Source organism: Pseudopodoces humilis, chromosome 4 (assembly GCF_049639895.1).
Source record: "Pseudopodoces humilis isolate 2021_Gansu_Grassland_sample_001 chromosome 4, ASM4963989v1, whole genome shotgun sequence".
Taxonomy (NCBI): domain Eukaryota; kingdom Metazoa; phylum Chordata; class Aves; order Passeriformes; family Paridae; genus Pseudopodoces; species Pseudopodoces humilis.
Window position 1 is genome coordinate 39192937 of NC_142203.1, and position 26411 is coordinate 39219347.

At 41.2% G+C, this 26411-nt stretch overlaps 1 protein-coding gene across 2 annotated transcripts in view; it reads right to left on the reverse strand.

Moving 5' to 3' along the window:
* The window catches only part of DAPK1 (death associated protein kinase 1), an 84126-nt gene extending 64537 nt beyond the window's left edge, over positions 1 to 19589 (reverse strand). Inside the window, exon 1 of one of the 2 annotated variants that reach the window (XM_005522622.3) lies at positions 19448 to 19589. In XM_005522622.3, coding sequence (XP_005522679.1) covers positions 19448 to 19509 — 62 coding nt within the window. In that variant the 5' untranslated portion in view covers positions 19510 to 19589. Of the gene's footprint in view, positions 1 to 9707; positions 9808 to 19447 lie in introns of those variants that run through there. The other variant, XM_088054131.1, reaches the window with a different exon arrangement.
* Between the last annotated feature and the right edge of the window lie 6822 nt (positions 19590 to 26411).

The window sequence follows — 26411 nt, forward strand, 5'->3', positions numbered from 1 at the left end:
TCCTTTCGATTCACTCTCACAGCTCCAAAAGCATGTAAAAAATATTAAATGCATATTAATTTGAAAAATATTGAGATATTTACAATAATTCTTTTCTCAACATCTTCCTATCCTGTACAAAAACAGTTACAGTCCAATTTTCAGAATGAAAATTCTAAATGTCTACAGAGAAGTGAAACTCTTCCATCAGGTACTTATGAATAATCAAGTAAAAAATTAACAATTAGCAATTTAAAAATTGATATACATAAGATTTCACTGTAAGATGTCTTCTGATGATAATGATCCCAGCTTCATTATTGTCTTGTGACTGATTTTTAAGCTGAGGTGTTGGGGGGGTTGGATTTTTCTTCTTTTAATATTCCAATAACTTTTGGTTAAAACAGCTATATCGACTTTAAAAAAAAAAGCAACCACAAAACTCAACTGGACAGGAATTCACTGTGTACCAAGGTGAGCTATTATTGCACAAATCAACTTTCTGAGGAAGAAAATTATAAGCTAAAAGCACAGCATAGGCAAAGGAGATGTTTTCAGACTAAACCTGAAAATGTTTTCAACCTTTCAACATCCTGGAAAATCTCAACTCCTGTCTGTTTATTGAGTGATTAAGGACAGCATGGTGCATTTTGACACTTGGAGATAAAGTCAAGGAAAATATCCAACCGGCAGCAGGAAGTGAGTATCATGTTGAGATTGAATAACTGCCAAAGTGCAGAGGGCAAAAAGCAAATGTAAGCAAAGATAACGTCCAAGACAGACCAGAAGGCAGTGACGTGTTGCTTCTGATGGTGTACAGGAACAACTGAACCTTAATACAAGGAGGAAGAAAGAGAAGGAAGAACAATGGGTAGAATACAATTGATTTTTTTAAAAGCTGCACACACAAACAAGCTGTCAAATGTGCTTAACCACGCAGTCTGAGCTTTAGAAAGATTAACCAGTTTCTTCCCTGTGCAGTCTTGCAGTACAGGGAATCTACTGAAAAGATAAGTTGAAGACCAGCACTCCAGGCAGTGTACCTAAAACTTGCAGCTCTTTGCTTTTGTTGAGGCAAGCCCACACTACACAAGGACGTCCAAGCCATTATAAATACTTAGAGTAAAACTAAAGTAAATCTGCTCCCATGCCAGCATAAGGCTACGTTGTGTTATCTGAGAAATGTGCTGTAACTACCTCCATGCAGGAACATGCAACCCCAACACTCTAATGCAGATTTTATAACTACCAACAAGGTGATAGTAACCATATCCATAAAGCTCATCGCTTTCCCTGGATAGTGGATTCAATTCTCAGTTCAATAGATCTCACATTATGGCGTCTTGCTCATTTCAGTGTTTCATGTCTAACTGAGCTAGGAAACTGTTTCAAAAGATCCTTCTTTTTCTTTATGTCAGCTACTTGTCATTCTTGCGAATGTATGAAAAGCCACCAGCTATAAACAGTATTAAAGATAACGTTACTTAGCAGATAAAAGAAAGTTGTGTTTAAATGAAACATGTTAAAAGCAGTTTAAAAATTTATGGTCCTTCCAAACGAACAAGAGAATTGAGTGAAGGAACAGAACTTCATTACTAAGTAATTTTGTGCAGCTGACTAACCACTAGACCCCCAAAACATGCAGTAACAGTACAATCTACATGTGTGGTAAAAATGGAATAAAAATCAAGCAGAGAAACAACTACCATACATCCTGCATGTCTCTACAAACAGGCTCACACTCTTCTTCCCCTCCACCTCTATTTTTAAGAAAAAAATGGAGTAATCTCCCTCAAATATATTCCCACTTGCCTTTACCTCTCATTGCTTCTAAAAGATCTGCTACAAGAGTACTTAACATTGTATGCTCAAGGGCCATGGGCTGTAAACTTTACAGCATAAATTACAGACCAACAGAATTGTATAAAATAAGTAATATTACTTCGAAAATATATCCTTGACAACACACAGCATGCAGTACACACATGACACTTAAAGTGCATCACCTTATTGCCCCTAACCTTTTAAAAAAGAAGATACAAAAAAAAGACAGAAAAACTGTCTAATACTGGAACACATAGACAAAAAAAAAAAAAAATCGCAGTTTGCTTACTAGTTTTCAAATCAAAGTGACAGCCAGAAGAGCTCTCCCACCTTAGCTTTTTCCCTGCAAAAAGCAGTCATGATGACAGCATAAAGGACACTACTAAGTGGTACAAGTCAAATACCATTCAATACAATACAAAGCTCCTGTTTTGAATTCTGCACAATTAACACAATGAAATCTCCTACAAAGACATGATCAATCCTCCAAGAAAAGATAAAAATTAGTATTTCACAATTATTTTATTTAGCAAATTAATCCAATAGCAGCTAGGAAACAATCTAGTTCTTCCTTGCACCATACTCTGCAGATCATCAACTTCAATAATCCTAAAACACTTCCTACTTGAGAGTGAAGGTCTTATTTTAGCAAGAGAATTTTCCTGTCACTAGGCTACTCCATAAGCTTGAAAAACTCCTGTGCCTCCACTTAATTTGTGGCTTCTTTTAGCACAGATAGACATACACAAGGAACTTGAAAGTAATTTCCATCTGCCTTACAAAGGAGGCAGAGAAAACATTCCTTCATTGACTCTCTCTCATTCATGTTACCATTACACACAGTTTAAACCAGAAGTGCCTTAAGAGACTCTTCACAGCACAACCCCACATTAATCAATGCAGTCAACAAGGGCAGGTAACACAAGCTTCAACAAATGAAAGCTTTGCTCTGCAGCAGCATACAGCTTCAAGTTTTTTAGAGATGGCCCTAATGAGCTAGACAGAAAGTGCCACCAGTACTGAAAAGGCACAAGAAGGTTTGCAGCAAGGTGGCAATCATACTCCCTTCTCCTCCTCCTCCATTTGCTTGCTGCTGTGATTTGAACCTTTTCAGAACACGGGGGTTAATAGCTGTCATTGCATCTCTTGTTCTACTTTGACTTCTGGTCTCTTATTAGTTACCTGCTTCCAAACGATGAGAGCATTTCAAATTTACATTATGCCAGCACATAAACCTTATAAAAAGCAATGTACAGAAACATAGTCACAGATTAGTTTGTCTTTCTGAAGTCCTGTGCAGCATGAAGGATAGGGTTTTTCCAGGAGAAAAGGTGGTATGGCAATGGTATTTCAGACTGTGAAAGAAAGAGAAAGGAAAAATCTTGCAGCTGCTAAATCCTCCACAGACAGCACCAGCACACAGCCCTCCCTGCAATCAATGTGGTCTTCTTTCAAAGGAGCACATGACTTTAAAGAAGTTATGACCACAGGTTATCACACAATATATGGGTTTCTCCATGATCATACTCTGCTAAGCAATTAGGTCAAACTGTCCTCTTGAAAATCAGTTTAGTGCAACTCAAGGTCAAGGAATGAAAGCATGTGGGGGAGATGAAGCAGAAAAGAAATCGAAGGATTTAACTCTCAAGCACATACAAAGCCCTTGCCAGGAAGAGGAGCTGTGCTGTTGCTAGAACTTTGTAATGTATAAAAGGAACATTCTTGGCACTGAAAAACTGGCATCTGTGTACAAACAGAAAAAGTGTTCCAAGTTACAAGCTGTACACAGCAACAAAAAGGAACTTCTTCACATCAATGTGCTCACCAGTACTGTCCTGTTCATTCTAAATTACACTTTTGTCAATGGATTGATGTGGCTTAGTGTCAGGCAAATAAGTAGATTTTTGTTGCTTTTAACCAGAACAAAGAGATATTACATGCTTTTACAGAGTTCTGTAATTCTTTAAAAAAACCCAAAAGTTTCTTTTGCATAAGCAGGAATTCTGATGTCAGATTATTTTTCTTACATTCACATTTGGGTTTTGGAATGCAAATTTGAATGAGTGAAGTACTCTGGGTCTATGTTGGCAGCAGATGTTCAGAAGAAAAGGCACTCTGAAAAAGCTGGAAGCATTACTGAAGGTTTGAGGATTCTGTTCTCCTAGAAACCCATGGATTACTGCAGATACAAAACAGAGACACACTAACAGCTTTACACATGGCTGTAAGAAACTGAACTATTCTGAAAGTAGTCAAAGATTAAATTCTCTTTCCTGCTTTTTCTAGTGCTTTGAACTGTTGAATAGGTGGGTGAGAGGCAAACACTAGACAGGCAAAGACAAAGCATTCTCTCTTTCCTGTATGTATATAAACAATTCAGCTCTGTCTCCAGTTTCATATTATCTATCCAGCACTCACATATACAGCCTGGGTAACACCAAACATGCATACTTGTCACTGTGCCAGTAGACAAGACAAGAAATGCAAGTTATCAACATTGCTGAAACTTCATTCAAAAGACTGACTCATGGTCAGACACTATTTTTATGCTGTCTAATGAAAAAATAAATATATCTAGATAGACAGATGGATAAAAAGCAGCTGTTGGCTATTCCTTTGAAAGCAAAAAGCATAATATCTAAAGGCTGTAACTTCCACACTTCAGATGCAGTAAAACTTTTCACTGCTCAGGAAATAAACATTTTCTTAGCTCCTTACTGAGAATTCATTTTACCATACAATTACATTTCACTTTTAAGTTTCATCTAATATAGTTCAACGTAACATAAATGTAGAGGCATTACACAGACAGTCAGAGAAGCTGAGAGTTAGTTTATACAATCTTCTCTGTGGTACGTTAAAATTTTTTTTATATTTTTCTTTTCAATATGAGACTAAAGCAATACTCCAAAGCTCAAGAGCTCTCAGCTTGCTAGTATACAGACAAAAGCAGTGCTACACCACACTTTCACACCCACACTCTCTCTCCCACTTTTACAAGAAGAAATGTACTTACAAAAACAAAGTATTAGATTGAGTGAATCTTGGTATTCTGTGGTTCTCTTTCAAGGAACACTTCTGAGTCACTGATCTCTGACACATGCATTGCTAAAAGGCAAAAAGAACTGACCTGCTCTAGAGGAATTTGGAGCTGCTCCTTTGCAGTTACACGGGGAACAAGAATTCACTGAATTATTCACTGAACTAGCTAGTACTAGAGAAAATACTTCTGACCAAAAACTACTCAGACAAAGGAGTTAAAAATACCAATGTGAAGTCCACATCTAATTGTAGTGGTATTTAATGTATAAGCTGGAGGAGTATGTATGGCTGTAAAACTCCTGTTGGGGGTTGGGTGTCCTTCCTTTTGCTCTGTCTCACCTGTGGAATTTTTTGCCCATTAGTGGCGGGGGGGATGGAACCTGACTGCTGGTACTTAGTGGGTGCTTGAGAAACACAGGGAGGTTAGCTGGGCCCAGGAGAGAGGGTGGGGGTAGCTGGAGATCGGCTGGTTTCTTGGGTTAGAGAGGGAGACTCGCTCTTGGAGCTGCTGCTGCGGAGAGAAGGGAATTTGCAGCTGCTGCTGCTGCTTCTCCTTCTCCCCTCTTCGTTCGTGGGCCTCGCACCCCCTGTCCTGCCGGGACATGTGGCAGTGCCAGGAGCTGCTGATCCACCTCATCCACCGGCCCAGGATCTCAGCTCATCCCTGCTGTTCCAGCTGGGTGTTCCTCACAGCCCTGCAGGAGCACCGGGACTGACTGCCCGAGGGGTTTGTGAAGCAAAGCCTCTCCTCCATCCCTTCCCGTCTCGGCCAAGAAGGCTGTCACAGGGCCCCTGGTTCTGTTCTGTTGTTAATGCTGTAGTTATTGTTGTTTGTGTGCCTTGTTATACATACTAGTAAAGAACTGTTATTCATATCCCCAGATCTCTGTCTGAGAGCCCCTTGATTTCGAAATGATAGTAATTTGGAGGGAAGGGGTCTGCATTTTCATCCCAAGGGAGGCTCCTGCCCTCCCTAGCAGACACCTGTCTTCTAAAACCAAGACAACTTCCAAGGCAGCTGTATCTCAGCCATTTCCTATTAATGATGCCTGGGCTGGAGTTTGTAGAAACCCGTTTGGTCTGAATACACATACATCTGCTAAAGCCTTTTCAGAAATCATCTTATGCTATGAAAAGAGAAGTACTCACACTTGCAAGCAGTTGAAGTAGTAACTACATCTATAACATATAGGAAAATGCAAAAAAACCCCAAACAAACCAACCCGAAAACCCACCCAAAAAGCAAAACCACAAAAAAACCCCAGGGAGGTAATGCGAAGAAAGCCACAGATTTTCAAGCAACTGTCATTCATGGTATTAAAAAGTGCATTTACACATACAGCTATGTTAAGAATCAATGCATAAACATTGCTAAATAAATACTAATATAATTTGCAAGTATTTAAGTAGAGTCTTAATGCTTCTACTGTTATTTGGTACTTAATTTTCCTCCTCTTTTGGACTTTTCATGAAATTTGTAAACCAACTCAGCAATTAACATTAAATTATAAGTTAATCTAGCAAAATGGTTAAAGACACACATGACATAAATCTGATTTGGAACTGATCATAAAAGCTCAGTTACTACTAGCTCAGAAAATCTTAAACCAGGAAACTGGTGTGAACATTAAAGCATATGAGCAGAACAAACATTTGATTTTGGTGATGCTCAATACTGTTCTTGCTGCTATTTCATAACTAGTGTTTTGAGTTATGTGCTTCTCTTTTTGGGAATAGGTTCAGAAGCATGCCTGAGTAAGTGCTTGTCCTTCGACTTGGGGAAGAACCAAGCTCAGACCTCACATTGTGTTCTACTCTTTCATCACAATGAACAGCCTTTCTTAATTTCACCTTTTCAGAAATTCCCTGTTTAGTAGTGGAAGTCCTATCATCTTAATGAGCAATAACAATGTGCTTATAAGTAGCATTCCTACGGAAATTTTGACTCTGGAAGGTATTTATGTTGAATGGCCACAAATAAAAATGCAGAAATTCATCACCTTTACAGCACAGCTGCACATGTTATATACATTAAACAATGCTAACATAAGAAAATGTTTGCTTCATTATACTTGAAAAAAATAATTTAATACAGTCATAGAGTATGGATCATTCAAACACTTGCTAGAAAAAGGATGAAATCTAATCACTAAGCGCAAAAGTAAGGATGGACTGCAAAGCCCCAAGCAGGTTATGACTCAGCTTTCTCTAGTAATAATACAAATTAAAGGTGTGGAAAGGATTAAAAGTTTAAAGTTTGGTTACTTTCTACTTCTATCAGGTATGAAGAATCACTAAAATCCACAGGGGTATTAGTAACCTCTTAGTATTAGAGTGAAGGGAGAAACAACCTCCTTACGCTCCACAGAAGATGGCAGAGTAATTTTTTGTGTAGAAACATTCTGTATTTTCTCCTCCAATTATTAACCTGATGTTAGCTAAATATGTAGGAAACTCACTCAGCTATAAACACATCACTTAACCCAGTGATGAAAATACTGCTTTTCTGTGACTTAAAGGCAGCTTTTTAAGACGATATAGCATTACAAACAAAGCAGTTTGTGTAACAAACACAGTGCTCTGTTGCTAAGTGCCTTAGTAACTTCCATATACATTATGGTTTTATGAGCCACTATTTACAGCTGAGTAATTGTCTGCTTCCCCAGATCTCCAGCTTTTATTCACAGCTATTCACTCTCACAGACAAGCTTGGGCACTTCAGAACTTAGAATATCTAAACAAAAAATAAAAATTTTCAAGTTGTCCCTTCTGACCCTTGTGCAAAGGAGTGGTTTTCTGGTTACCCCATGGCTGCTGCCACAGGAAAACATACTCAGACTGTGCTGTCACCAGTCTCATTGTTCACAGTTAATCACAGTCAGGTTTTGCTTCCCAGTTCAGAGAGGCTCTTCCACGCAGTCTTAGCTGGCCGGACCTGCACAGCACTGATGCAGAGCACACTTGGTGCAGGTTTTTCAGCGTGGTTTAGGAGGCTGAGCCAGTACCCGTCACCAACAGAGGCTTCCCCATCCCACAGGCCCTGCATTCCTATGCTGTGCTGGCGGCTGGCACTGATCCTTGTCTGGCATGTCCGTGTTGACCCAGTTCAGGGAGCTCAATCTGTAATCCCCTCGCGCTTCCAGGCTGCACTCACGGTGGTGCCAGTGCTAGCACAGGAGAATGCTGCTCAGTGGGTAAGGAACAGGACCATCCCATTCTCTGACCCCTCTGCTAGGCTGGCTTAGCCACCGCAGGTGGGCTCGCAGGCAGGAAGAGTGGAATTGACCAGGAACTAACATACCCCTATAGGGGGAACAGTAATGTTCCCCCCAGGAATGTTCTAGAAAGGTTTCTTTCTAGAGGAATAAGGGAGGCAGCAGAAGTAGACCAGCTCTGCAAGATAGAATCTGGAAAGGTTTGTTCTTCAGCTAATGTTAGAACTGGCAGCAAAAGCAGGAAAACAGATATCCTCCTTTCAGGCAAGAATGTGAAGTAAATAGTATCAGAAGGCCCTTTCAAATAAAAAGCCATGAGAAAAGATGAGACATAAGGAACTCAGCCATTCCCTGACGTGTTTTCCTTTCCCATGGAATCAATGGCAATTCTATGCAGATGGCCCTGCGCATAGAGATAAGAAAATATTGCTAGACAGATAATACACCAACAAAGTCAACACTCCCATACCAAAATGTTTGAAGTCTGTGTTTGCAAGGAATAAAAACCACAACAAAACAAAAACACACACATACAAACCCAAAGCAAACAAAACTAAATCCCTAAAAGAAAAAGTTGAAGGAGAAGTTAAAATATCTATCTCCAGGATTACATCTGTGTCACCTTCCTTAAAGGTAACAGGAACCAAGTGTCCCAACTAAGGAGTCCAAGTCAACAAGAAGAGAGGTATCAAAAGATAAAATTTGTTACCATTCAAGATTTTCATATACTTTTTGCTCTTATACAATAATAAATTCCCAGCCTTGTTGATAGAGCTATTCAATGTTGAGTTCCTGGCCTTGAAGTTGGACGGACCCAAGTTAAGACACACACTAGTATTACTTTCCTCTGTGGACAAAGGGGTGTCATGGTTTGACACTAGCCAAACATCAGGCACCCACAAAAGTCATTTGCTCATCCTCCCCTGCCAAAGCTGGGCAGAGGAGAGGAAAAAAAATTAAGAAAGGCTTCATGAGTTGACAAAAGAACCATGAGAAAACACTCCAAGAACATAACAGGCTCAACTTAGAGGCACAAAGTGAATTTATTACTAACAGAATCAGAGGAGAATGAGAAGTAAAAAGCGTGTAAAACACCTTTCCCCCCCTGCCCCTCTCTCCTTCACACAGACAGTGTAGGGAGAGAGGGCATGGGGATTTTGGTCAGTTCATCACTGAGATTTTCTTCCGCTGCTCTGGGAGAGGAGAGTCCTCCCCCTGTGAGACCATGGGGTCCCTCCCACAGGAGACAGTTCTCCGTGAACTTCTCCAGCGTGGGTCCACTCTCACGAGCAGCAGTCCTGCCAAAACTGCTGCAGTGTGACTCCCTCCCACAGGCACTCAGTCCTCCCAAAACTGCTGCAGTGTGGGTCTCTCTTTTCACGGGGTGCAGCCCTCCAAGGACAGGCTGCTCCAGCCTGGAAGCAGGGCCTCTCTCTCCTCCAGGTCTCCCACTGGATCACAGGCCCCTCCAGGCACTCACCCGCTCCACCATGGGCATCTCCCCCATGGGCTGCAGGTGGATCTCTGCATGCCCCACGGATCCCATGGGCTGCAGGGCACAGCTGCTGCACCGTGGTCTCACCATGGCCTGCAGAGGAATCTCAGCTCCAGCGCCTGGAGCATCTTCTCCCCTCCTTCTCCACTGACCTTAGTGTCTCCATGTGGTTTCCCTCACATGTTTGCACATCCTCCTCTGTGGACCTGATTTCTCAGCCTGAGAGAATTACAGCCTGTCAGTGGCTGATCTGTTCCCAAGGAAAAGTCTCTTGAGAGCTCTCTCGCTCAAGGTCTATCTCTCTAAACAATTTCACTTTCTCAAAACAGTTCTGTACAGCTGTGGACAGAGTATTTTTCTCTTATCCCACCTATGGGACAAGAGGTGGTGTTCCCTTTAGCAGTCATGTTAAACCTGTAGTGTAAGACCCTATAAAAGCTGAAAAGTTCAAGGAATAAGTCTTTTCCTAACAACTTGCTCTAGTGTGTGCTGTGAATGAATCCACGCTTCTACATTGTGTCCAACAGCAACACTCCTCTGGCTAGAGAAAAAAACAAAACCTGTGCCCCACTTTGGTTTGATTTTCTTTTTAAATATGTTATCAGAGAGGCCTTACCATTGCCTCTAATTGGCCCAGTTTTGGCCAGCAGCACGTCCATCTTCAGAGCCATCAGCCATTGGCTCTGCTGGACATGGTGGAAGCTTACAGCAGCTTCTCACAGAAGCCACCCTGTGGCCCCCTCCCCGCTACAAAAAACCAGGCCATGCAAAACCAACACGAGGGGTTGTCACCCATTAAACTGGGCAGAATGATTTAACCTGGCAGAATAATTAACTATAAACCATGTCAGAATAAAACATTATCAGTTATCATAGAAGTCAGCTGCACTCAGTTGTACCTACATAGCTAGGCAAAGTAAGCACAGTGCCAAATAGCAGACACCACAAAGGATACACATGATTTGAAGATTTATGCATTGGCTTTTTTAGTCCTTTAGAAATACAGGATTACAAAATACCATATCACTAGTGAAGTTCAATCCTCTTCTCTAAAAACTTCAGCAAACAGAAAGGAGAACAGAGATGAGTCTCCACACCATTTCTCTATAAGCATAAGATATTTAAAAGTCACCAGTTTCCAGAAAATGAACAGCTGTTCTCATCCCATAAGTGTTAATTTCAGAACACTAAAAGTCCAACAGACTGTGATCTGGGGAAAATGTCCCTTTGTTTTCAGTTCCTGTGGCATGAAAGCAGGTACTCTAAGTGCATACTTCTACAGGCACACCTAGCCAGTATCTCAAAGCTAGAACAACCACTGACACTTGAGAGAAGACTGAGGAAATGTGCAGGAGCACAGAAGCCAATTTACTTACCAGGCAGAAAGCAGGACTCCAAATAACTTGTGAAAACTTAGAAGTATACCATTAATTGCTCACAAATAAAGACATTGTGGAAATAAAATATTTCCAGTAGCCTGATTCAGTTACAGGCTCTTAGCATCCTGTTTAGGCAAGAAACAGACAACTGCTATCACCCCAAGTAACTTTTATCCTTTTCAAAACCTCACTCCTCTGAGTAATTCAGAAAAAAATTCTCAAACTATAGTTTCAATCAGTATGTAAAGACAGTTATGATTTATACTGACTATGAAATCTCCAGCTTTGGATAAAGCTTATGGATTCCCCTAAGTTCATGACCACCCAGTAAGGTATTTTTCTTTCTGTTAAATACAGGCAAGACCATCTGAGCTTCACAACAAACAGAGACAACAAGCAGATGGTACTGGGGAAGATTTACTCTAGTAGAGTGGCACACCAGGGTCCCTGCTGGTGGTGGTCAAGGCACCCACGTGGCCTGGACAGCCACACAACAATGCTTCCTCCTCAACACCACTGCCTCTGGAAGCAGAAACGGTTTGGCACATCAGCTTGCATAAACAGGAAGGAATAAGGAGAAGGAAATTAAACTTCTCAAACCAAGAGAATAAGGCTGCAGACCACCATATGGATTAGTCAGTGAAGTGTTTTACAGCACTGCTATAAACCATGTGAGTTATTCTGGGACTGGGTGAAAAGTATCTATTAGAAGATATTCCCTCCAACATCAATGTGTGCCACAACCGAAAAAACCCCACAAAACTCCAACATGCCTGTAATATCACACACTTTTAATACAACAGGACAACATCCCCATGGAGTACAATATGCATGGAAACTTTGAAAGACAGTATTAAAACTGATCTAAATCTAACAGTTACAATATCCTTATCAGTCTTCTTTTTCAGAACAGTACCATGCAATTCTTTCTTTTAATTTTACAAGCTCAATCCTGATACAATTTAGATTGCCTGTTCATACTGGTCTCATTTCAACAGGTCCCATAAGGTCATTTACTTTGAGGCAAGAAGCCTTTCCATTCCAGCCTGCAGAACCATCTGTGAAAACTATAAATGTATATACATTTTCTTAAGTTTCTTCACCAACCATTTTTGTTTTTCCAGCATATTAATAATATCATACCACTCAAAGCATTGTGATACAAGGCTACAAGTTCTAAAGTCTTAAGTCTTTCTCAAGAAGCTTCATCTCACAGCTTCATCACCTTAGCTTAGCATCTCTTCTTCACTTTAGAAGAGGACAGCAGCAATCTCCCTGAAATGGAGGGACAAGACCTGCAAGTAACATGTGAAGGAGAATGTAGAAAGGTTTGCAAGGATATGGAGATATACCTGCCCCTACAACTCATCTCTGTCATTAGTCTGTTCCATAACTGCACCAAAACCAACAGGAATGTCACCCAAAAACTGACCAAAATGTGCAGGCTCCATTCTTCCTGTATCACTTCCTATGCAAGATCTCAGAGTTTAGCAATATTAGATTCCTTGACACTGGCTGTTGTATCCAGTTCTGCAAAATTTCACATTACGCCAAAATTCACTGCATAACGTAGACAAGCAACAAGATAGTAAGGGCTTGAAGATCTCTAGGCTTTGTCTACGCTTTTCTCAGCTTCACCATCTCAGCCACAAACTCATCATAGTTACGTATGACCTATTGTACTGCATGGCAAGTCAACACTGTTCAGGTTTAGTGGATAATCTTCCTTTGTGTCACCTGTCTTCCTGCAAGAGGAACAAAACACAGTTTGAGAAACAACAGTTTCAGAGCTCCTACAAAGCCACTACCATCCAGGAAACAAGCTGCTGAGCCACTGCTTTAACTGGCATAATTTCTTCAGAATATAAAATTGTATCAACAAGTTGCACAGGTTTTCTAACCAAGCCAGTTAAAAACAGAAAGACACCTGGACATTAAGGCAGGGTCTCAAAAGGAACACATAATCTCCTCCGAAAACTGGTACAGTTTTGAATACCTCTAGCTAACTACAACAACCATTTATGAATATTACTCCAATTCCTATTGCACCTCCCATAGTTCTCCTAATTTCCAGCTTAAACTTCCTTGTCATCAGTTTATGCTCTTCTGCCTTTGTAGTAAAGTGGTTATCTCCATCCATTCTGTATATTTAACTAGAAGTATATTTCTAGAAGTATATTTATGGAGGCAATCACAACTGCATGTAGGCTGAGATTTCAGCCTATTTCTTCTGTTTGCTGAAGATTTTAGTGCTTTCAGCTGATCTGAGAGTGTACACTTGCCATAAATTAGACATAAGGTGGGGTATTTTTCCCCTTTGACAGCAGCACTACATTAAAAAAATACACCAACCTGAAACAAAACAACCTACAGAGAAACATACAGCAGAGGAAAGAGATACTGATCCTTTCAACCACCAACACTGCAGCCTAAGCTTTGAACAAAGCTCTCATGAAACGGCAGTGTCAGCCTCCCCTTCCTAGGCTAAAGGGGCCAACTTCTGTTCAGTACACATAATTCCAGCAGAGGAACTGCCATAGTCAAACATCTCTAAAGAGAGAAAAAAAATCCAAACACCCCAAAACCTCCATGAACACTGAAGGACTAATCTGGAAAGCTAGAAGGACAGACTGAAGTTTCAGCACACCCCTACCATGCCTGCTCTGGCACTGATCATGCCTTACTGAGCCTGGCTAGAAGAAAAATCAGACAAGCATTTTTATCTGCTTCCTGATGAGTTTAGATTTACAAAGATTTGTGCATTTAAACCGAAAGCACAGGATAATCAGCAAGCTCTAGGTTTTATTACACCGTATTTTAAAAGACCTACAAAGCAGTCATTATTCTTCCCCAGAGAGAGAACTAAAGTAAGCAGGACCAAGTTATACCCAGAAAATCATCTGCATTTCTTGTGCTTTTCATGAAGCAAACCTCTCAGCACACTTTGTACAGCAGCAGTTGTCACCAGTGGCACTGTATGGTGACAGCTCTTGCAGCCTGTGCAGTCAGCAGCTTGCAGGTTATTGTGCATTTGTGAAAAGGCATGTCTGGGAGGCAAAGTGACTTGAGATGCCTAATTTTTGCAACTATGCTTTCCAGTTAAGTAACCTTCCTTTTCAGTATCCGTGCAACCACCAAAGCCAGGACTAATAGACAAGCATGGAACAATCAACTTTTCCTCCAAGGGCTGATAAAACATGTACATGGTTCACAAACAGCACAGTAAGGGTTATTTCATGTGATTTGAATTACACAACCTTCAATTCTTCAAATAAAAACAAAAGAGCACACAAAGACACCACTCAACTAAGTTTCCTGGTCAAACAGTGGCTTTGTTGTCAACAGTGTTCCTTCTGAGGTCCTTTTCCCTGAAAAACTCATATAGTCCACTTAATTTAATTAATCATAATGTACTACTAAAATATGAATAGTTATAAAAACAGTGACTTATACACTTGCAGTATTTATCACCATGCCTGTGAAAAACACAGGAAATGGCACCTCAGAGGTCTGCACCTTACACTTCTTCAGTTTAACCACTTTACTGCTGCATGAGAGGGAAGGTTAACACATGCCTTATAATGGAGCAATGGAAATGAGCTTACAGCATGAAAATGCAAGGAAACAGAATCTGGAAGTTTCAACGCACCACAGTTAAAAATTTTGTAGTTCACATGCAACAGTTTTAGCCTTACGAAACCATCTTTCACATTGCTCCTTCCTCTCCCCCACAAGACTTTTTGCTAATTCACAGGAAAAAATGTTACACTAGAAGATTATTAAAGATGGCTGTCATGGGTTTTAAATGTGGCGGTTTTGAAAGGAAGTATCACCTGTAACATGTTTCACGTCCTATAATCTCACAACAGAGCCTGACAATACTGGTGCAATTTTAATACGTGGGCTAGTTAGCACGATTAAATTAGGTTGTCAAGCCTGAAAAGCGCCATGAAGGTCAAATTCTGTTTGCCATTCAAGTTGGTTTGTTTGGGGTTTTTTCAGTGCTTTCACTTTCCTCCCAATATAGAAGTGCAATGTAGTTACAGTTACAATGTTTGGACAGATGACAGGCAGCCTCCACAGTTATAAAAAGCAGTGCTACCAAAACCCAGTATCTGAATAATCAAAAACACATACATTCATGCACATACATATATATATATATATATATTTTTGTATATTCAGCCTACATACTCCCTGTTTACAATGGAAATAATTTTCCAGGGGAAAATTAAAAAAGTAATCCTTTTTCACTCAACTCTGAATGGTAGATGAACATTTCACAGAATGTAAATACATATTTGCACAGCTCTCTGCTCTGTCTTATCAACATCTTCAGCATGTTATCCTAGGCATTTTTCTTGCACTACTGATAAAGCCATTAGGTACATTAGGTTGCTGCTTTTTACTCTTAGCATCTCTGTTTAGTGAGCTACCAAACAGAGTCAGAGCAGTCTCCAAAACTGGCAAGATTCAGTGTAGCTTTCCTTCGACAAGTTACAAGTGTTTCCTTAGTGAGTCCAACAGGTCCAAACAAGCCTGACATTCAAAACTGTTAGGTACTTCTTCCTACTTTCTGAATCAACAAGGACCTTAAAAATTTTGAAACACTGTGCAATGCAAACACCATTCTTCAGTTCCAAGACTTTACCTTAACACTCTGCATCTCTTTAGAAAGCACATGAAAGCCTGAAGGAAAATAAAACAACCTAAAATACCAAATGTGGGTGTTGGGGGTGAAGGAAGAAGGAGCTGTCTATGTGATCAGGAACTCACACAGACAAACACAATATGTATTTATAACACAGCTCTGGATATCTCTCCCTAAAATTATTTAAACAACACCACATTTCTCACAACACTATACGAATTCCCAGGCAAGGTCAGTCATGGGTGGTAAAAACATACCTTGAAAAGTTCAGTGTGCTTTGAAGGTCTTTAGTTGCTTGCTCACCATAGCAAGGTTTTTAAAACTACTGAACATGAATTCCTGACTTTTGGGCAGACTGAAGTAAAAGCACTGCAGGGTATTTAAAATGCACAGTCACATCACCTGCAACTGCAGGCAGAATTGAAATGACAAAATTGCGTCCAACGAATTTGTTGCTCTTCCATAATAATGTTTACCACCCCTTGACATTCATGGTTAGATGATTACTTAACACATCTGTAGGTAGCCTGCATATGAACAAGTAACACATATAATTTCATATTTGTAAGATGGAAAACAAAAAAGTGTATGCAAAGCATCACACATTAATCAAGAACAATCTTCTCATATATTCCAAAGATAGCATTAGATCCATAAGTCTCCCAAGACTGCACTGGTACAAAAGCTTAAGATAAACCAACCTGAACAGCCATGAACTTGTCAGGAGAAATCATGTATGGGCAAGAAAAATAAATACGGGTGATTCTACCAGCATTCACAATCACAAAATTCCTATTTCTTATTCTCCCCAGACATAAATGAAAACGAAATAAAGACTGGAAGAAAACTCAGACATTTTGGTAACAGGACTATGATAATTATTTTTTCTGCAAAAGCACAGTAAAACACCAGAAAACCAGCGAATGCTTCTCTTTTTTTTAGCCCAAGCACACCATCATATCTTCTCCTTATTTCCCTAGGTTTTATGCTAAGCAATATTTAAACCTCCTTTATCACTTTATATCAAAAATTTAATTTACACAGACCATTTGCTTTCTTCAACACACCTTTCTTATTCAAATGATTTTTTTATTCTAGTTACTGTCAGAAGTAACAAAGACTTAAATAATTTACAAGGGAAAACAGTGTAGCTTATTAAAGTCAAGATTATTAAAATTAAAATTCACTGAGCTCTTTCAAAAGGCAGGCTGGCTGAGAAACTTAAGGATCTTTTCATTCAAACACAAGTCTGTCAATAAAAACTCACCTGTTAATTTATTCATCTCTTTTACTTCATGCCTGCAGCTAAGTAAGAGGAAATAAAAGCATTCTTCCAAGAGAAGGGGAAAAATCAGTTGATTTTGCAAAATGGAACCTTTCATCATTGCTTAGTTGAAGTATTAATTCACAATTTGGGCTTCCAAATGAATAAAGGAAATTTTGAAGTCAAAGGTGTTTTTAATATTCACTGGGTTTTTTTGAGTTTTCAGCCTCAGGGTAACTACATTTATATGCAAACCGAACAGTCAGAAACCTAGTAAGGGGTAAATGAGGAACAGAAAGTGACAGGTTTCCAAAAAAGTACTTTGTGCAACCCTAGAAACTTAAGTTCAAAAAGAAGTTAAAAACACCACTGAAGTAAACCATATAATTATCCTGAAGTTTTCTTGCTCTTATGGTTTTATGCCAACATTTCACACTGGAACAACCCTGGATTCTTAAAATGAGACCAAAGTGAAAGCTTTGGCCCTTTTAAATAACTATATTCCGTTTTTAATGTAAAAGCCCTGCCAAACATTTCACAATGTTTTACCATCCACTGGTATTTTCTCAAATATATTGGCAAAATTGCAGAGTTGATAGAGGTTTCTTTACTCTTTTTCAGGTGAAACCTAGAGTAGATTTTAATATTCTTTAAAATTCATAACACATTACAGGCTTAGACTGCATGCTAAGCTTCTATAGCATTACAGCTAATATCATGTTGGTAAAGATCAAATTAATATACCATTTTTAAAGCGAACACCGCTACCTAACACGCTGTCAATCTGAAACCCTCCATTTGTTCTGGTTTTTTTTTGTTGTTCTTTTACTACCTAGTGTTTTCAGTGTTTGCACTTCCCCATACTGTAAAAACGAAATGCCTGTTCTCCACTGCTGTGCTCTGGAGCTTGTGACTTCCAAAGAACATTTATTTGAAAAAAAAAACAAACCTCCATGTATTTAAACACTTCTTAAGTAATCAGCCTAAGGGCAATTGTTCTATTTCATAAATATGTATTAGGGACTAAACATTGCACTGATACTTCCTCTTGAACAAAAAAAAAAAACAACAAAACCAGGAGAAACTACATAACCCTTTACACATTCTATATTTGAATATTGACATTGTCTTCTCCCCGAAGAACCTTAAAAACCCCACAATATATGTGTGTCTTTATTTTCTTCCATAAAGTCAATCATTTATCAATACCTGTAGGCAGAGCAATATTTTTAAGAGTCAAGAAACCTAAACCTGAATTTTGGAACACTGTGTAACATTTTTATAAAAACTGAAAACCAAATAGAGAAATTTTAGGTGCCAAAATAATTGTTTAGACCACAAAATCCACACCTATGCTTTAGCATGGTAACACGTCTTCTGATCAAGTTATACAGCAAGTTAATATTACTTCACAGTCTAACACAGAACGTTACTCTAGAGGTATGAAAATGCGAACCCAGAACACTAAGTGGAAATAAAAGTACATATTTATCGTCAAAGTCACATCAACAAACTTGAATATAAATGGGATGAAATTTATTGGAAATACAGTGCAATTAACTTTCTTATCATGTGGGGGGCTTCTTGGTTGGTTAGGTTGTCCGGGTGGGTTTTTTTGTTTGGCTTTGTTTGGGGTTTTTGTTTATTCTTACTTTTATTTATTTTTAAGAAATCATGAAATATTTCTAAGTTCCTGCCTATTCAAGTAACTTGTTCACAGCACTTGCTATGACATTTGCTAGGACCCTTCACTGGAAAGGTGTGCAGAGGTAGATACGGGTGCGTCTGCTCCATGTATAGTGAATGCCCTGTGTCAACTGAGCCTTTGCTTTGAAATCACCAAGATGAACACTAGAAAAGGATTCTGCCATACTGGTTTGATAAAATGCCATTGGATTCCTCCTTAAAGAAGGGGGAAAGAATACAAAAAAGACTCTCATGTAACATAATTCAGTGTTTTAACAGTCTCAAAACATGGAAAACACTGAAAAAACAAGGCATGACTAATAGTGCGAGCTCGGAGGAGCTCACAACTACACAGCATTCAAGAATCAAGGCTCAAGTAGGCAGCTCTGCATCTGCAGCGCTCTGCTCACATCCCTTAATCTGACTTCTAGCTCCAACAGCGATGCTCAGTGATCTTCACCACAACAGTATCGACGGAATGCAGAGCTTCTCTCACTTCCTTAATCACGTTTATAAAGAAAAATCCAACACGCAATACAAACGCAGTCCTTCATGCTATGAACAATGCAAACTTCTCCCCTTCAAGCCCAGCCCGTTTCCAGTTCCCCGCCCGGCGAACAGCAGCGAGCCTCGCACTGCCACAGCTGCGCCGCCGGCAGCAGGTTCTCCCCTACGCGCCGCACAGCACCCGGGAGGGCGTCGAGCTGAGCAGGTACCACTTAGGCATGGACCCTCTCCAAAAATCTCATCAGACCCGTATTAAAAAGGCAAAGACGCGGTAACTTCAAATCCAACTCCCTCTTCCCTCTTGGCGCATCTCAGACACGGTCGAAAGGCAAGGCGGGTACGAGTCTGCCCTCGCCCCTTGCCCCGCCGGGCTCAGAGGCCACGGCTCCATCCGCCCGCACCCACCTGCCAAGGTCCTCGCCCGTCTCGTAGTGCTCCTCCAGGTTCTCCTGCCGGAACACCGTCATGGTCGCCGCCCGCCGTCGGCTTCAGCCCCTGCTCGGCGCCCTCATCACCAGCGCCCCGGAGCCGCCCCGCGCTCGGCTGCGCGCCCTGCGGAGCAGCGCGGAGGTGAACGCCCCTGCCCGCGGTCTCTCCCGGCGCCGGGGCCGCTCCCCGCCCTCCTCACCCGCCAAGGAAGCGGCACCCGCGGGCCGAAGGGCACCTCCCCTACCCTGCCCGAGCGCCGGGAGAAGAAAGCGGCGCCCCGCCCCCCCCCCTTCCCCAGCAGCGGCAGCCGCCCAGCTGCCGTGGCGGCCACCGGAGCCCAGCCGCCCGCTCGCCGCATTCCTCAGTGGCTCCGTTGCCCTGTCAACCGGGACGTGCCGCCGGGCCTGCGGCAGGAGCACCCCCAGGACATCCCCGCAACCCGACCCCGGGCGAGGCGGGGGAGCCGCCCCGCGCCTCCGGGCCGGGGCGAGCGGCACGGGCTCTCCCCTCCCGCGGCGCCCCCCGCTGGGTAAGCCCCCCCTCCCGCCGCTGCTGCGGCTCCCGCCGCTCCGTGACCTGGGAAGCGGCGACAGCGCCGGGGCCGCTCCCGGCCGGCGCGCAGGCACTCGCGGTGGGGCCGCGCGGCCAATGAGGAGCGGCCCGCCCGCCGCGCCGCCCTCCGCCCCTCGCCGCGGCCTCCCGCCCCTGCCCCGCCACCGCCGCCCGGCTCCTCGGCCAGGTGCGCTCGCCCCGCCCCGCCCGGCACGGCTCCGCACGGCACGGCGAGCCCGCGGCGGCGGCCCCGGCCCAGCGCGGCTCCGGTGGCGGCTCCCGGCCCGGCCTTTGTGTGCGCGCCCGCCGGCCGCGCCCTCCCGCAGCCCGCGCCTCCGCCCGCCCCGCGCCCCGGGCAGGGTGAGCTGGGGCCAGGGCAGCCGAGAGGATGGCGGCTGCTGCCCTCCGCCCACCCGCGGCTGGCACCCCGCTCTAACAAAAAAGCTGCCCCCACCCCAACGCCCGCCCCGTCCGGAGCCCCCGGGCCGCGCAGCGGCGGCGAGCCCAGGACAGCCGTAGCCTGGTACACGCACCCACCCCGGGCACACCGAATGTTCCCAGCCCTCACGGAGAAGGGAGCCTCTGCCACTGGCAGCGCTCTCGGGCGCCTGAGAAAGCAAATGCTTATGTGCTGTTCGCAGATATTCTCTTACCAGGCCACAATAATGACACTTTTTAAAAATACAAGGTACAGTCTTCAATCTCTACAGAGTGTTGCACCTTACATTTGATGTTTTTCTGTCCTCTTATGTGCTTCTGTTGCTTTTCTGGCTCAGATTTCCCAGCACTCCATGTTTTCTGTAGTGTACTGATCCCATGCCAAGCTGAGTACTGATTACATCCTGAAGACAAGTGTTTAGTAGCTCTGTTTTCCTCCCATCCATTTTGTTCAGCCTTTGAAGGGTATATGATGTCACATAACTGAGCAATTTTTAAGTTCCATCTGAACTTCTGAGGTGCTCAGAGAAAGAATGGCTCATGAAAGGTAATAGGAAGTTCAATGCACTCATATGATTTCACTCCTCCTTGATTTAGCACTTGAAAGAGCCTAGCCTTCAGACACAGGTCAACAAGTACAGAATCCCTGATATTTTCTGAGCGAGTTACAGAAAAGTGCAAGTGTCAAAAATGTTTTTTGCCTCCACTGAGGTCATCTGTAAATTGAAGGGAGGGTATTTGATTGGATTGCTGGATGTAAAGTTACGCAAGACCACCTGCAAAGAGGGCAGCATGATTGCATCTCAGCCTGAGTTTAGATTAAAAACTATGCACCCCTCTTTCATTTATAGCCAAAGATGCAGGAGTATGGATGCTCTGCATTTTCTTCCACCCATCTTCTATGTGTTTAACAGGTTTTCAAAGTCATGACTCACACAGTTTAGGCTGTCAGATTTTCAACACAGCTCCAGGCTTTTAACAAACACTGGGTACAGGTTCAAAAGTTCGTTTTGATTTTGGAGATTGTTCCTTTGCTGAAAATAAGGACAACCAGTGCAGCCAGCCCATGGAATTTCCAACTCTCCAACCTGGCTTGATCTTCAGAGTTTTTACACTTCTTTGCTCTGATATGTTTTATGAGAGCCCTGAGCTCATACAAGAGTAACGTTCCTTGTACCTTGTATGTCTTTTGCATTGCAAGCAATGCTCAAATGTGTAATTCAGTATTACTCTTTATGTCCCAGCCCTGCTTCAACTGAAGGAAATGGAATTTTGCTATTGATTCAAGTAAAGCAGGTCCACTTTGGAATCAATACACCATAACTGAGATAATTACCAAGATGCAAAGGAACAACAGAAAAGTTAATTGCTTAAATATTTCTCTTTCCCCTTTCATTAAATAATTGTATTAGAAGGTGGAAATCTTGCAACTGCATCTAGGTCTAGGATGCCTGAGTTCTGTTGTCCAGGCCCCTCAGGGACCAGAGGGGTGTGCTTGAATACTCCTATTGCAGCAGCAACAGCAGAGGTCACCACGTTGTATGCATGAGGGAGAGTCATGCTCCACTAAAGTGAAGTCAGACACAACATATCCATGCCACGGTATACACAGGTACAGAAGAAGAGGCTTGACAACAGAAGCAATGTTCCTGTTTCTTCAGAGAAGTACTCACCTGGTTTTGTCGATGCAGTCCACTTTTAAAGGGCTTGCCAATTCCCGGTGGGGCTCATCTGGCAGTCTCGGAACAGTTAGTCTAGGTGAAAACCTAGTCCCATTTATATGCCTTCAAAATGCTCATCAATGTTCATGAGAGTTATATTGGATTGTACATGTAGTAAATGGAATAAATAATTCTAAATTGCTGTCAAAAATAAATCAGCAATTATGACTGTGGTTTACACTTACAGGTTTAATAGCATATTGGATGAAATTCAGCCCTAATAACTTGGTGGCAGAATCTCCATGATTTCACAGTTCCATGATTTCAAGCCAGTGTGACTATTTCACTTATTGTAATATAACAGAAATAATAAAAAATAGTAAGTCCTTACTAACACCATTGTAACTCAGGAGCGATAGTGCTTATTTCAGTGTAAAAGAGGCTCAGGAGCAAGATTAGTAACAAGAAGTGTGTTTTCAAAGGAGTGATTTGTGCCTGCCAGATTACTACCGAAAGTGTCTCGTGTACATTTTGTTGAATTGCAAAGCGAGTGTTCTGTTTCTCAGTCAATATTACAAAGAATCAAATTTGCAGAGTATGTGTATCCCCAAGCAGTGTTAAGAGAAAAAGCTACTTTGTTTCTGCAAGTCAAGTGATTCATAGCACTCTATAGCCACTTGGCTCCTGAACCTACACAGCCTTTTCTACACGAAGTTAACAGACAAGGAGACATACTAAGCGTACCATTTCAGGATAAATCTTTTCAAAATCACTGTCAGATTATTTTCTGACATCCAGATAATACGTCTCTCCTAATAACATAAGACTAATTACAGCAAAGAACATAAATTACTTAGGCTGTCTATTACTTCTTCTGTGTATAGTTTTCTTTTTATGAGATCAGCATTTGTTTTCAGTGTGACTATAGAAGCAATTTCCTGGGTTATGTGTGATATACTCTGCTGATTCATAGGTCTTCAATCCCTATTTTAATTTCTTACAAAGCAGTCTAGTTACCGTCCCCAAAAATTGAGCTTCCTTATCCATCATAAACATCAGGGATGATAGCATAATTGGAAGGTGAGAATTGGTGTCACAGAGCCACTGAGTTTTAGTAAACCCAAAGCACTTTTACTACAAAAGTTGCTCCAGGTGTGCCAGTGACTTTTGTGATTAGATCTTGCATCACTCAGAAAGTAGACTGAAAACCCTGATTCACAAAGGCCTGGAGCTGCTGACAAGATAGGACGTCTAGCCTCACAAGGCAGTACTTTTAGTGCAGTATCTAGACTCAACTAAGTAGTGCAGAGTAAATTTTTCTAGGAGGGGAGATAATTCCTTAGCCTTTCAATCAGTAAACAAAACACTGTGTTGTTTAAAATTGCAAATATTCATTTAATTGCTGTATTTTGGAAGACACATAGGAATAAAGTTGATAGAAAATTATCAGCATCACTGTTCTGGACGCATCTCAGAATGATTAGTGCCTCTTCTATTCTCTATATTTTTATGCCAGTTCCTCAGGGAAAAATAATAAAAAAAAATTATCTCCCAAGAGACTTACAGCTAACCTAGCACCTATGAACTCCTGTGTTTATTCATCAGGGACCCATACCATGTACATACCCAAACACATGCTCTTCTCCACTGAAATATGCAAGCTGTCGATGGAAACAGGAAGACTCAGATCTGTGGTGGATGGATCATTTTCCCTGAAGCTCAACTATGATCACAAAAACCTTTGACAAATGACCCAAGTATAATCACTAATCAAAATCAGGGCTAAATAGCAATTACATTCCTTTGATTTATAATAATTCTCACATGTAGGTTTGGTCTCTGTGTTATTGTATGTTTATTTAATAGAAAATAATCTGCAGATGATTGATTTTAATTTTTTGGCAGAACAGTTTCTTTCTGAAAAGAATGTTTACTCCAAGTCAAAACATTTTGACAAAGATTATGTTAGTGTATAATTTTGGTAAGGTAGATGTTTATTTTCTTAAGTTTAGTTAAAATATCACTTTTAATAGTATATCTTTTTGTTGCATATAGGATAACATTCTATGGTGCAAAAATATGTATGTTCTAAAATAGCATGACTAAATAATTTGGTTTTTTACTTTTTAATTCTGAGCTCAAAGAGTTTGATTTCCTACAAAAACAAAACAAATTAAATATGTAAGTGCATTTTTTGTAATTTTTCTTCAGTCAGGCCAAAGGATATTCTAAACCTACATTTGAAAGAAGTCAAGAAAGCACTTGCTAGAAATCCTTGGTAATTCACATGCTACCTCAAGAATTTTACAGGGAAAATGAGGGATGTATTTGTACTGTATATTGCACTATAAACCTTGAACTTGATTGGCATCTCAGTATTGTGATATGCATGTTTAATAATAAATTTTATAATATTTGCTGTGATAAAACAATGGGCTTTGCATCAGCTTTTACGCAATAGGTTCTAGATTTACTGCCACTCAGCTTTGAAATATAAAAGTTCGTCAGACCTATCAGTAATATATGATACAACAAAACCACATTTACTCAGATCAGTAAGTTTCATGGGGAATTGGATGACAGGATGAGGTAGCATTTCCAGTCCTTTATGTTTATGTTTATTTATTATCTTTTCTTTTTTAAGGGTGGCTGTACAATTCTGGTCAGTATGGAAACAAGGAAATCAAAGTATTCATATATACAAAAGAAACCAGTTAATAAGAGAACTTAAGTTTATATAATGTCTTTAATTCAGTGCTCCCCAAATACTTTGCAAGCATTGTTTCCTTTAATTATCCTTTCCTACACCTCTGTAACAGCTAGGTGTAAAGTAATTTTACTTGTAGATACTGAACAGGTGCTCCATGCACTCACCATAGACAAGAACCAGCATTACAGAAACCCATGTGAAAGGCAGAAGAGATTGGGATAGTGCCTGTGGTAGTTTATTTTGGTGCTGTAACCCACCAAACTTCCCACACGACTTTCCTGCTGATGTCATGCGTTAGAAGGTAAATGTGCTTGCTGACACGTGGCCTTGGCTCTTTGCCTGCTTGTGGGTTCAAAGCCACCTGTGGGTTCAAAATCCTTTGGAACAGTATGGTACTGTGGTGGTCATAACCTTATCCTTAGATATAAATTCTGAGTTCTCTTTAATGTAATCATTCTTTAATGTAATCATTTTATAGATAAGTCATGTGAAGTGCAGGCTGGATATAGGGTTTAATCCCCAAACCATGGATGCATATTTAGCTGCTGAAAATAATTTTTCTTTTTTAGCAAAACATGACTAAACTGTACATGAAGAATGTCTGTAGGATCTGCATGATGTGCACAGTATCAGACTTGAAATAAGTGACGATGACTGAAAAAATATGTTATTCTAACACTTAACTCCTTATTCCAGTTTGACTCTAAGATTGTCTCTGTCAGATACCATGAGACAAGACACCTACACGATAGTGTTTCCTTTGAGGATGCACTGTGAAAATCTGGATTTAAAGTCATTAATGCTCTTAACTGCTGCCCCAGATTTTTCCTGTCTCAGGAGGTCTGGCATGACACATATACCACTGTGGAGTCCACAATAAATACCTTGTTACTACAGCAAGCATTACTATCTCTTTGGTTTTGAAAGCACATTTACCACAGGAATCTCAAATCCGTACACTCATCCAAAACTCAGTCTTTACACTGGCAGGCTTGCATGTGCCTGTCACAATTTTTATTGGAGAAAAGCTATAATGCAAGACTAGTGCTAAACCAGGACATATATAGCAGGTGATATTTAAAGGTAGAAATGTGGGAGACTTCTTTTGTGGGATTAGTACATGATCCAGGTTGCTCAAAATACAGGGAAATCAAGGGCAGCAGTTTGAAAATCATGAGCTGGGATGAACCCATCAGCTGCCTGGCACCCTGACAAACTATAGGTGGAGTGTTAAAGGAGTAGCACTCTCCAGCTATTTGTAAAATGGCTATGTGTGAAATCATCAGCATATGAAAAAAAAAAAAAAAGCTGTCCATTTGACTGTTTTGCAGTGTTTGCTCTGTGTGTTTGGGCATTTCTGAAACAACCCTAAGCATGAATCTACAACAAACAGGAGTTGTATAGAATTGTCATCTAGATGTTAGGGAGATAAAGTAATCATGTTTGGCATGTTTCATGCCCATACATTCCACCTGCCTATCTTGCTTACATGTACAGCAGACAATGAAGCAATTGTGCTTAATTTCTGGACAGAAATTGGAAGTTTGTACTCAGTTTCCTTTGTGTGTGACTCCTTTGT